The following is a 13,702-nucleotide window of genomic DNA, read 5'->3' as shown; positions in this document are numbered from 1 at the left end:
AGACCAAATTGAAACCAAGCGGTGTTCATTTAAAAACTATGTATAGGAACTAAATGATATTACCCAAATTACAGGGATCATAGTGATAATTTAAACTTAACTTTAAATTATTATAAATATTTTCACATTTGTTATAATTCTGAAAATTTGAATCACATCTATATATTTTGAACAAGTTTTGAACTTCCAAAATTTTCAATTGTCTATAAAGTTTGAACTATAAAACTACTCATCTCCTTCCTGCATTTCTGGACATCTCAAGAGAGAAGTTGAGAATAGCCTGTACATTTAGCATAAACAAAACCATATAATAAAATCATACATGCCATACACATCAAAGACGACAAGAAGTCGTAGAAGGCTTGGAGCTCGGCACCGCTCGTGAAACTTCTTCATGGCCCGAGAAGCTCTACCGCAAACAGTTAACAAATTATACGTCGTAGATACGAAAAATATAAATGTTTGGATCTGAATAACTTTTCCAAAAGGATTAGAAGAACAATAATGTTAATGTAACCAAAATACCAATTGTCGTTACCTATAGTTTTTCCCTCACCTTACCAATCATTATTGTAAAAGACTAAGGTAGAGTGTGAGCCAAACAACCCCCGAAGAGCGTGTAGAGGACTCGAACTAGAGTCGAGTCGAACTAATATGTAGAAACTAGCCCAACCAACCGAATCGAATTTCTTTAGCTTTCTACTAGACTGCCTTTACCACAATAGGACTTCTTACATGGTGCTTACCATCTGACCATATTAAATCACCATATACATAGTTCTTTGCTACATTCTGTTTCTCGACTTTCATGAAAACTTTGAAGCTCTGCTCTTCACCTACCCTTGTGAAGTTCAACTTCTTTGGCTTAACCCATACTGATATCCCCAATGGTTTTCTTATCTGGGCTTTGTAGGTTCCAGGAGAACCGACATTCTTTAGTCTTCGAGTTACCGTGATTGATCTAGAGAGCTTAGGGACAGTAATTGAAGGATAGTTTAGATTGGTTAGACTAATAGGCTCTGCGCAATTGAAGGGGCCATCCGCGAACTGCGATATTTGAGTTTGGTTGTATCCTAAGGCACATAGAAACAACAGATATTCTTTAACCTCTATGTCATAGACCAAGCCAGGATCAATAGCACCATTTGGATGAACGTGTCCTGCTCCGTAGTTGAATGGCGTGGCCTCGGAGTAGGAAGCATTGAGGATCGGCTCTAAGTTGTTGTCTAGCGTGGTTGCTGTGAAAATAGAAGAAAATGAGAGTTGCTGTGAAAATGGAAGAAAATGAGAGACTAAACGGAATTATTGCACAACCAAACAGAACCCCTGTTATGTGCAAAAAACTAGAAATCGGTGTGGTGTCTCATTTGTCGAAAATGATAACAAGATGCAATGCAGGAGGGATAAGAAAATTAGCTCGTAATTTCTACAAAAGTTAGTAGTTTTCAATGAAATGGTAGATTTCATTTCTAAAAAAGATTAATGCTGAATAAAATACTGAGGGGGTTAATTTTTTTTTACCAGTGGTCATGATTGCAGATCTAATAGCTGCAGGACTCCAATGAGGGTAAAGGGTTCTTAGAAGACCAGCAATACCAGAAACATGAGGGCACGACATGGAAGTTCCTGATACTGAGTTAAAAAGAACCCGACGAGTATCGTATTCTTGATTCGTTGGTCCTTCTGCTTCAGTATAAGCAGCTATAACACTCACCCCAGGAGCTGTAACATCAGGCTGCAGACACAACATTTACCTAACAATTAGTTCAGATTAACACAAACTGCCAAACTACTAGAAATGGCTAAAAGACAACCTTTAGGATCTCTGGAGTAATAGTGTTTGGTCCCACTGATGAAAAGGCTGCCATAAATGGAGCTGGCCTTATACCTAATTGAGTTGTCGCTCGTGTAATATAAGCCGTGGGCGACCTATATTCACAGTTTAAATTTTTCAATAATTGAATGGTGCTATACAATATACATAGGCCACATGCAGGGAAGCCAATCAGCCCAAATAACCCAAATATGAATATCATTTACTGCTGTGATTAACTTAACTTGGTATTTTCTAAAACAACTTACTTGGTCGAATTGATGTACGCAAAGACTGCAACACCATCGGTGAAGTTGATGTGTGAGGCTGGAAGGACATGAGGGTCGGCAAGGATTTCATTCCCGCTGGCCTCGCTATTGGCGAGAATCATGCCCGCAGCACCGGCCAACATTGCTTGCTCGCCCTTGTCCACTCTTGCATTATCGCCACGAAGGCAGACCAGGATCTTTCCCTTTGCCTTCATAGGATCAAGTGTACCGGCTTTGCACAGTTGACTGAATGGTCCAAGAATCCAGCAGTCAATTAAGCATGATAGTTTTAATGGCACATGTTGAATTCAAGAAGACAATCTCAATAGCCAAATTCAAATACAGAACGTAAAACCATTGTTCGATTCCCTTACGCTTCATGAACTGATGCATTGGCCAATTTAACATCTGCAGCACTGGTGAGCGGATAAAAGTTCCTGCTTGGCAAAGCTTCAGGGGACAGGCTTTCGCCCTGCAAGAGATTATATATTTTAGAAACATGACGACATGAATGAAATTTAAAATGTTTCCAACTTCTCCTTTAGTAGTCCTTATCCATGAAGATATATATTACCATGCTAATCTTGTTTCAACTAAAAAGAGAATAAATATTAATTTCTCCATAGAGATACTAAAGAAAAGTTAATTCCATTTTTCACTAAAGAAATCCCTGCATTATACTCTAAATGATGAAGTTTTCTACCTGACTTTGATATCTACAAACATCTAAATCTTCTTAGTTTAGTATTTCTCCAAACAATAGAAGCCATTAATAAATGAATTATACATTCAGTGCTATAGGTTTCAAATAATACCAATATGGATTGGCTTTAAGTATTTTATTCAAGATTACAAGTTTATCCCATGAAACTCATAACTTCACTTCAATGGTTTGAGTGTCAAATTCAGGGAAATTCAGCAAACATGTGGAGTGCAGTGATAACACAATGCGATCAGATTGTCTAAATTTGATTCAAGAATAAGTTTCACTAACCTCAATCTGCTTATTGCTCCCAAGAACGACGCGACTAGGGAACTTCCTATCCATGCTGCTCGCCCCGACGGTGATCTCCCACGGCGCAATATTGCTCACCGAACCAGCAGTCGGTCCCGAATTTCCAGCAGAGCAAATCACCACAATCCCATGCTTCACGGCGTGGAAGGAGCCAATCGCAACACTATCGTTAAAAAGCGGATTCGGATCTCCTCCCAACGAAATGGACAGCACGTCCACGCCGTCGTGAATCGCCAAATCAAACGCCGCCAAGATATCGGCGTCGAAGCACTCATTTCCAGCCGCCGGAGGCCAGCAGACCTTGTAAGCGGCCACCCGAGCCCTCGGCGACCCGCCCTTGGCGGTGCCATTTCCCAAGCCAAACACGCTAGCTCCGGCGACAAAGTTACCGCCGGCCGTCGACAAGGTGTGGGAACCGTGGCCTTCGTTGTCCCGCGGCGAATTGAAGGAAGAATTGAGATGACCGACGACGGATTCATAACCTTTGTTGAAGTATCTTGCTCCGATTAGCTTCCTTCGAGTTCAAATTACCGGAAATTTACACAAATTTCATGGTCACCGATCCAAGGAGATTAATTTTGCATAATTCAGACAAGCAAGTACGACGATGGAAGATTAAACTCACCGCCTTGATATGAGATATATGCCTGACGTATCTCTAGGATTTATTAACATACAGTCATATTGTAAATTAATGTGGATTATTATCGAGTAATATGTAATAAATTATAATAAATATTTTTCGTAAAAACGAACCTAATTCAAGAGTAATTAGCATATATTTGAGATTGTAGGTAAGATTTCCCGTACTAAAAAAATCTGTATTTTACTTCCTTACAAAATATGCATTTTGCAAATTTAATCATATCTATTTAAGTAAACAAATAAATTAGATAAATATTAAAATTGCGATGGACCTAACAATCAAATAGTCTTCTGTTCAAACTACGGACGGGGATTCTAGCATACATAAAGATCCACTCAACCATAACTAAAGATTTAAAAATTGACAAAAAAAAAAAAAATCAATTTTCAAGTACTTATAATGAATTATAGTATCTTTTTGTAGATAGAAAGTGAAAAGGAATGAATGGTTTGTACTACGTGAAGAAAGAAAATTATTCCCAAAAGCATTATAAGAGAAAATCCAAATGGGAAAAAGGGGTTGTGGGTCCCATTCCCTCCATCTAAAATTGGTTATATCTCCCCAATTGAATATTCCAAACTTTTTTGGCCATCAATATTCATTCTATGTAACTTGGTAGGGCCTATCTTGGGGTATGGATTCGATATATCGGATCATCGACCTTCGTGATAGTAATTATTATTCATAGAACTGTGTTCGAATTTACAAATGTAGGTGTGTTTTAAAATGCTATGAAATTTGGGTAAGTTGACAAAACTGGCCCATGCGCTATGATATGTTGAAGGTATTATCCATCGATATGTAGATATTTTCATGTCAATAGATTCGACGTTAACATGAGAAGTAAATCGACATTTCCATAATATATTATAAAAAAGTTGACCAAAATGAGAAATATTAATAAAATATCACTAGTATAGATAAAATATTAATACTAATCGTTTTAAACTTATTTAGAAAGTATATTTAAATATTTTTTACGAATACTTTTAACATTTTCAGAAATATCAATCCATATGATATTTTCGTCAATATTTATATGAAATTGAGACATCGACATTTCTATTGATAAATTATCGTATTTTTACTGTGTATTAATTTTTAAAAAATAGATTAAGAAAAAAGGATATGATGTACTGTTTCATAAACTGCTTTGATGTTCGAAATGATATTTAAAACGTCGATGTAATTTACTGTAATCTCATACGTAAAAATTTATATTTACAATTATTATGATTGGCTTAGTAAAGTACGTTAGGTTTCAGCAAAATGAGTTTAAACTCTATAACAATCCTCGAGAGTTTATTTTAAAATTCTAGCAGAAGTATCATTAAGCTAGCCAGTCAACCCATATATTAAAAAAATATTTTAATGTCTTAAAGAAATAAAATAATTACAAATGTGAACTAAATCTTCTGGGGAGTGTTGTGAATATTTTATTCTTAAGATCCTCAAAATCTGCCAAGAAATCCTTTTAAATAAATGCTTCAAAAGTTCAAGTTGCTAACCAGTAACCGGCCAAGATATTAAAATAAATAATAATCAAATATTATATATTGGATTTTTTTTTAATAACAATCTTATAGACTGGATTCTTCCAAATCACAAGATAATCAATTTTGTAAATTTTATTTACAGATAACAATAAATATTTTTATGAAACCCCGTTAATAAAATATGTTTCCTTCAAATAAAATGTTGACTGTACACTAAGAAATAGGAGCTTGTCCCATTTATATTATTTTTTTGATGACAACATTTATATTAAATTTAAAAGCATGGTAGATCCACAATTTATTATTTGTAATATTTTTAAGTTTTGTGCGTGCGCTTTTTTTAAATAAAAAAATTGAAAAAAAATGTGAACAACAAAAAATTTGTTCTTAAAAATGACGTGGGTTTTATTAAATGACATAATAAATTAAATAATGAGGTGAATAATTGTATAATGACAACAACATAATGTTGTTGTCTAAATATCATAAAATAAATAATATAGGTTTCCAAATGTAGCAAAAAATTATAAATTTTACAAAATTATAATTCAAAAATTAAAATGTAATATAAAATATAATAAAAATTTCTGTATTTGAAAAAAAATGTGGTAACATTTTTCTTTAAGAATATGAAATTTAAGTTATATACTTTAAATATCATTTTAGTCTATGTACTTCAATTTTTATTTATTTTAGTCAATGTGGTCCTTGTGCTTTTAAAATGTGACTTTTTTGGTCATTCATTTTCATTTTAATCTCATTTATTTCGATCATAATTTTAACACGACACTTCACTTACTAAGTTTACTGAAATGTAGTCATAAATTTACATTAAAATGATTTCTATAATGTATAAAATTTTGCAAATAGAAACTCAAACGGATATTTTGAATGTAGAAAGTCTAAAATGAAAAAAATTGTAAATACAATGACCAAAACGAACATTTTATAAGTACATGAACTAAAATAGTAACGAATAAATATCTACTTAAAGATCATATCAGTAATCTTCCGTAAATATTACTCTATTATTATTATTTTTTTTTTTTTTGAAAAAAGAGTAATGGGATAGGAGAGAGGATAGATAAGAAAGTACCTATTGCAATGGAAAGAAGGATCACTTTGGTTTTGGCATATTCCTCTCCACCTCGAAGGAATTGGTCCCAAATTATCATCACTAAAGCTCTTTGATTCCGGCCACGCACCTGTTCGATAACAACTTGAATTTAGCTCAACGATTAAAATACTTTATCTTTTTTTTTTTTTTTTATCAAAGGTCAGAGATTGAATTCCGTATTTCTACACTTATATTAAGAAAAAAATATCAAACCAGACACCTTTAATTAATCTATCATTTCAATTTCATTTAATTTTACGGTGTCTATTTCTTGTTGACTATTATTAAAAAATTTTATCAATAAGAAAGAGGAAGGTAGAAGATGAGATACTTTTTTCTTTAATAAACAGCCGTCAAATTTTAACGGTGGTTAGCAGGAAGATGGAGGGTGACTTCTTACTAATGTACCTTAGTATATTATTCATATATTTATTCTCTCTTATTTTTACTTTTTTCGTTTCCTTTTAATTCGATATCTAAACTTTTTATGCAATTATAGCACCAAATGTGTCGATAGTGGGTTGGTTTTGACAATGTTATTATTATTATTATTATTATTAATGAAATTAGATAGTAATAGGAAAGAGTATACCAAACTACATGATTTATTTCCTTGAAGCTTTTTGACCATGGTTTTGCTTATAGTTATTTGTAGCAAGTTTTCATGGACAAGATTTTTGTTGTTGAAATTTGAATAAAATTTCAATTATTTTTCTAAAACACAAAGTATAGTTACAAGTTTTTGTTGATTTAATTTTTCAAAAATACAAAACTTAACAAGATCAAATCTCTTGCCCAATAACGTATGTGTAAGATTTAAATTTCAAATTTATTATATATTACACTACTAACGATATCGATTATTCAACTAGTGTGAAGTCACTTTCTTGGAAAGAGAAAAAATTTGTGTAAAGTCTTAATTCATACCCGATGTCAAATTTCAGATTCAAATCTCTCCCGTCCATTGAAAAAATATACCAAAATAAATAAATAAACATAAATATCTTTTCTATTCCATTTAGCCCAAAATATATACAAATTCTAATGGGTTTTCACATTATTCCTAGTTTTATTAAAGGAAAAATAAGTTTATTTCACTAATATTTTAAAAACTTATGGTGTGAAAAAAAATATTTTTCCAAACAAACCCATATTATAGATATCTTTATTCATCAATTTTATTTGAAACAAACGACAAAAAAAAAAATTAAAAAATTTACCATGAAAAAGTGAGCACCAATTTCTTTGAGCTCTCTATTTTTAGTTCTTTTCATTTTGATTATTGTATTTATGTTCATATTTTGGTTGATGTAATTTTAATTTGGTTCAATTTTAGTCATTATACCCCTAAAATATTTATTTTGATTTACACTCTTAAAAAATGATCATTTTGATCCCCTAGTTTTATTTATAATTTCATTTTTTTATCACAATTTCAACCCAACATTATGTTCATTAAATTTCTTAAAATGTAACGACAACTTTATATTAATTTTAAAATTTTGTAAATAGAGACTAATATAATCATTTTTCAAAACTACACATATCAAAATAAAAATATTTTAAAAGTAGATAAATAAATAAAAATAAAAAATACATGGATTGAAATAAACCAAATCTGAAACCAAAATTTCATCTTTCTTTAAGAGAAAAATCAAAAAATTATTTATTAGTTTAGTGGTCGTAGAAGAGTCGACACAGAACCATTAAAATATTCTTTTAGTTTTTCAAAAAATAAAAAATAAAAAAAAATCATTAAACAGATCAAAAAGTCAAGTTTTCATTTTCTTTTATTTAATCAAAACTATTATCCAAATAAAAAAAAAAGGAAGAGAGAGAAAGTTAGAGTTAGAGAGAGAAACTGACCAGTGTCAAGATTTCCAATAATGGTGTCTTCTCCAAATCTGGCCTTCTTCCAAATTGACTCTGAAATTATAACACCATTTTTCTCCAACCCCATGAACTCCCATGATCTTGTTGTGTGTAATTTTCTTCCTCTGTTCAAAAAAACCGACACCACGCTCCGGTGTTCTTGTTTTTTCGTTTGACATTTGGAGACGTTAAATTACCACTAAATTCAAAAGTTTCAGGAATAAAGATACATAGAAAAGAGAAAGATTAATTACTAGCTAACTTGGTGGCTACGTCGTCTTCCAACATTGCCGCAAAGCCATTGATGTATCTTGTGTACGAGTAGAGGATGACGTCTTCTACAAACTCATCACTACTCAAGACAGACTGAGTCAATTACTGAACTATCACTAAATTTAAAAGCTTAATCGGATAGATTATTGAATAATTAAAATGTAAAAAATCTTTATTTTAAAACTATACTAATTTTTAGTTATTTTAAAAGCTTACAATGATAAGTTACTGTATTTACGATTTAAACTCTAGCTTTCGTAACTATGTGAAATTATTATCTAACCCAACACGTTATGATAAATCTAATTATTTCATTCATATTCTTAACACCAACGACAGAAAAAACCCGTCATGGAGATGGAGGTTAAGTTCGATATGTACCTTGCGAGAAATGGTTGGAGGAATTCATGGTGAGAATTGGCGACGATATCGGCCGGTTCTCGACCGCCATGGGAGTGAGCTCCCATGTAGACGACATACGACTGTAAATGGGAGGTGGATGCATAAGTGAGAAAAGATACCCGAATCTAGGGAGCGTGTTTAGGAGCTAAGAAGATGAGAGAAAAAGAAAAGAAGACGAAGAACTGACCCTTTTAATGGCGGACGTGGGACTGAGCAGTAAAGAAGAGAGGAGAAGAAATAATGGAAGAAGAAGAAGATGATGAAAGGCAGAAGAAGAATAAGTTTTTTTCATGGTTTCTGCAATTTCTCTCTCTCTCTCCTCCTTTGATCTCATTCCTCTTCTTTGGCTTTCTCCTCCAATGGAACAGAAGATACACACAATTATATATATAAATATATATATTCTAGGTTATATATTATAAATTTAGCCTGGATATCTAACGAGTTACGTCAACTTAGTCTCTAAAATTTAAAAAGTTTCGATTATATATATAAATTATTTATACTCTGTTTAATAAGTTCATTTTCCTACATTATTAATCTTGTCAATTTTGGGTCTAATATTAATTAGGAATTATGAGGTGATGTGACAATTGAGATGTGTCAGGTGAACTAATTTCAAGTAAACGGATTAGTGGATGTGAAAATTTTCAAAAGAATTTGCTCAATTTCTTTGAACTTTAACCCCACAAACATGTGTCGTGTTAGTTTAAAAACATGAATTTAAGTTAAGGTATTTGAGAGGTATAGTTTTGGTACGTGTTGAAAAGTGAGAGTGGACGATTGGACTAATAGACCAAAATAATATTGTAAATTAGGAGCATATATTTTATCAAATGATAGAAATGATCGATTAGCATCAGAACTAAAAAGCATAGTTGATTTATTTTATTTTGATCCTTATATAATGTTTAGTTTTTGAAAATTTTGCAAACATATCAACATGATTGTGGATATTAATTAATTATTGGATCAAACTGCATAATTTCATTTGAAATTAGTTGTTAATATTTGTCTTTTTATTATTTTTATTTTTTTGTCCTATAATTATTTTTCTTATGAATGTGTGCACATGACCAAGTTGAAGTTTATAAAGTTGAATGTGTGAGAGAGAAAAATGAAATTAATTTGTCATTCATTTTGGAAAAATTATGGTTGGGTTGAGTAATTGACTTTTCTATAATAAAAAAAATTATTTATATTTCAACTTGACCCATCATATATAGTCTTCTTTTTAGTACCATATGTTAATCTATTTAGCTAATAACAACATTTGTTTGAAATGGATGAATTGTGAACAAAAAATTAAAAATTAAGAAATCCAACTACCCAATATAGATTATACACCTTTTTAGAGAACTTAACTGCTGAAAAATAATATAATTTACATCATAATTTATGTTATTTTATGCTTACATATATAGTCTTGAAATCATTATAATATGACCGCCGTTCGTCTGTATCGTCTCCTTTCACACAGAATGTTGCATCAAATATATCATTTTTTAATTGGAAACTCAACAAACAAATAGAAGATTAGTTAGTAAAGAATATTAATATGTAACGAAATATGATGTCTAAATTGCAAGAACTATATCTTTTTTTTGCAACTAGTAAAATTAACCAAAAAAATGAAAAATATATATATATAAGTAGGAAAGCAAAATTTTTATTTTATTTTATTTTTTTTTTGTATTAAAAAAAAAGGAATTTGGTGGGTGTGGAGAGGTTGAGGGTTTTTGAGTAAATACATAGAACAAGTGGAGGAGGAGGATGATGGCCACTCCCCACCCCCACATTCTATCCTCATTGGGATCTATTCCAAGAAACTTTCTTGCTTCATTTCTTATTTAAAAAAAAAAAAGATTCTATTTAATCATGGTCGATAATACCCTTTGAAGAAATTTAATTAAATATGATTACTGGATAATATTATTGGTTCGTTTGATGAGAGTTCTCACGTGGAGTGAAATTTAATAGGTTGAGAGGACAAGCAAAACGAGTCAACAAGTACATGTAAGATGTAGGAATGTCAATTCATATCAAATCTCTGAATTATTTTTATTTTTTTTGTCGTCCTTGACAAAATTCTCAAATTTTAACGAAACACCAAATCAAAGGTTATATTTTCATCCAAATTTTGATTTATATGATTTGACAATTAGATCTGACATATTCATCTCAAACTTAATTAGGAAAAACTTAATTTATTCCTAATTGTATATGACTTTTCATTTCTAATTCCATCTAACTAGCTATCAGATCTTACCACCTCAACGAAATTTAATCTAATGAAGTGTCATTTGACATTCCATTAATCGAAAGTTAAAAAAAGAAAGTGTTATAGGAATAAATGGTCTCACACCCTTTTTTCTTTATTTCCCTTTCTATTCCAATTAAGCCCACTTTAAAATTTTAACCATTCATTGTAACCCGAATTTTTTGTTTGATTTAGAAGAAGAAAAACATGGCGATATGATTTTTGAAATTATAAAAAAATTTCAAACAATATGTGGGTGTATAAGACTATTCATTTATAATCTGCTTAGCTAGCTATCAAATAAGGTCATGTCAGAGAAATTTTATCTAATCAAATGTCATATCGGCATTCTGTCAATCGATAATTTAACAATGGTCCATATGGGATGTCACGTTAGTTGACTAATAGGAGAAAGTGTGGAGTAGAACATTATTTCTTATGCTTCTCTCAACTAAACCTTCTTTTATCCCATCATTCCACACCCTTCTCCCATTTCTATTTTTCTTGTCTATCCTAATCAAGCAAAATTTTAACTTTCAACTGTGGATATTGACCTTTTCTTTCTCTATATAACTTTTCGTATACGAAAGTTTGTTTTTGAAATTATTAAAAATCTCACACATATAATGTTGCTGGAGAGAAAATTAAAGTTTTGGCAATGGTGGTCCATGGGCATTATAGTACAACATTGATAGGGCACCATTCAAAAGTTTGTCTTGTGTTTAGAGTTTTAGCACCGATTTAGAATCTCGTTGCTGTGTGGCGAGAGATAGTGTGTTAAAAAGTGACCATTATAACGAATGATTCTAAATTATTCTCATTATCTCGAAAACAATCATATAATAATATGTAGTTCGGGTTAAGAATTGAACCATGTCTAAATATTGATGATTTGTATATAGTTAGATTCAATAAAATAATGTTCGTAGAAATATGAAATTCAGATAAATCAACGGTTCAAATAAAATTAGTGTGGTATTTACGCTAAAAATAAAAAATAAAAATTAGAGTGGTATTTTACAGCCATGGCCCATCATGTTTCTAAAATTCGGCCCATTTGAACCCAAGTGGGCAATTCGCAGCCCAAGTGGCTGAGAAAAGTGGGCCGATATGATCCAGCATTGAGTTATCATTTTGTTACTGGACTTGGTAATTTTCTAAAAAAAAATGTCATGAGTTCTAGATTTTTCAAAAATATCTACTTCCCAAATTAGCCATATTATATATGATTAAATTTTGGGTAATTTTAAGAATAATGTAGTTTTTAAAACAATTACAAAATGTAGATTTCAAAGTAATAACAAAATATATACAATCTAAATAAAAATTTTCAAAATTAAAGTGGATATTTAAACTATTTAAACGTGTACATTAATTAAATTATATATTTGAGGTTAGGTAATTTAGAAATAATCGTTCTATTTATATAATTAACATATTATATTTTATGTATACACTTAGAAAACTAAAAAAGCACAATACCAGAAAGAAAAAATAATCTAATATATGAAAACATAAAACAAAATAAACTCAAAACATTCATGAAAAAGTAACAATATTCCTAAAAGGAAAAAAAAAATTTGGACATTATTCAACCAAATCATTTAAAAATAACACAAATTATATTTCATATGTGAAAAGGCAATATTAAAAATAAAGATATAACATATTAAATACAAAGAAATATAAAAATTATATGCATAGTAATTAAATACTAAAAACGTAAGCCAAAGCGATGCTCACGGTAATTGGTATATACCTCCAATCACAAGGTTGTGAGTTCGACTCGCCCAGTTTGTACCTAAAAAATGAAAAAAAATAAAAATGTAAAATATAATTTAAATTTAAGTTAAAGATTCTATTTCCAAGCGACAAACAACAATTTTATTTTGGGGGCTATTTATAACTATTTTCAAAATCTTATTGTCTGAATTGTCGAATATTGAAATTTAGAGACCACATAGAACCCAAACTTAAATTATAGGGATTAAAAGTGTAGTTTGTCCCTATTAAAATAATGTCAAGAAAAAATATATATGAAATATTTAAAAAAATATAACATCGCTAAAGCGAGGAGTAATTGACGTATATTTTCAATCCAATCAAGAGGATGTGAGTTCGATCTCCACCTCCACATGTTGCATATCAGATTGTTAGATTATATCATATTAGTAGACTACAGTATTTGAATCATTAGCGAGTGTTTGGATGCACATGTTTTGTTCATATTTGTGTGCAGTTAAGAGAAAAATTGTCCCTTATTATTATATTATTCATTATATATCTTCGACTAAAAAATGGGAGGTTGAAATATTTATGTTAAATATTGTTATACTAACAAAAATTAGCATGTTACAACATTTAACAACATCAACAGTATTTTAAATGAAGTAAAAAAAAACAGTATTTTTAAATGGTTTAAATCAAATTGAATAAATGGGCTCAATTGAAACAAAAAGAAAAAAGGAAAAAGGGCAGGGGGGTAGAGTAGTAATTTAACATTTTAGATAACAATTGCAATGTAGAACGACGTCGTTGC

General features: G+C 30.7%; 1 protein-coding gene across 1 annotated transcript; it reads right to left on the bottom strand.

Moving 5' to 3' along the window:
* Positions 1 to 444: 444 nt before the first annotated feature.
* AIR3 (Subtilisin-like serine endopeptidase family protein) lies at positions 445 to 9,278 on the bottom strand. The gene is made up of 11 exons (XM_088123143.1): positions 9,091 to 9,278; positions 8,883 to 8,983; positions 8,483 to 8,580; positions 8,223 to 8,387; positions 6,336 to 6,444; positions 3,077 to 3,611; positions 2,457 to 2,554; positions 2,083 to 2,328; positions 1,815 to 1,929; positions 1,522 to 1,735; positions 445 to 1,238 (listed from the first exon to the last, which is right to left on the bottom strand). Exons 1-11 carry the CDS (start codon positions 9,235 to 9,237, stop codon positions 703 to 705), a joined length of 2,364 nt encoding a protein of 787 aa, XP_087979269.1. The 5' UTR covers positions 9,238 to 9,278; the 3' UTR covers positions 445 to 702.
* Positions 9,279 to 13,702: the final 4,424 nt, after the last annotated feature.

The sequence above is a fragment of the Momordica charantia genome (genome assembly GCF_013281855.1).
Source record: "Momordica charantia cultivar OHB3-1 chromosome 4 unlocalized genomic scaffold, Mcharantia_2.0 BLBB01000004.1, whole genome shotgun sequence".
Lineage (NCBI taxonomy): Eukaryota > Viridiplantae > Streptophyta > Magnoliopsida > Cucurbitales > Cucurbitaceae > Momordica > Momordica charantia.
The sequence above is the reverse complement of the archived record's forward strand: the minus strand, read 5'-3'. Positions and strand labels throughout refer to the sequence as shown.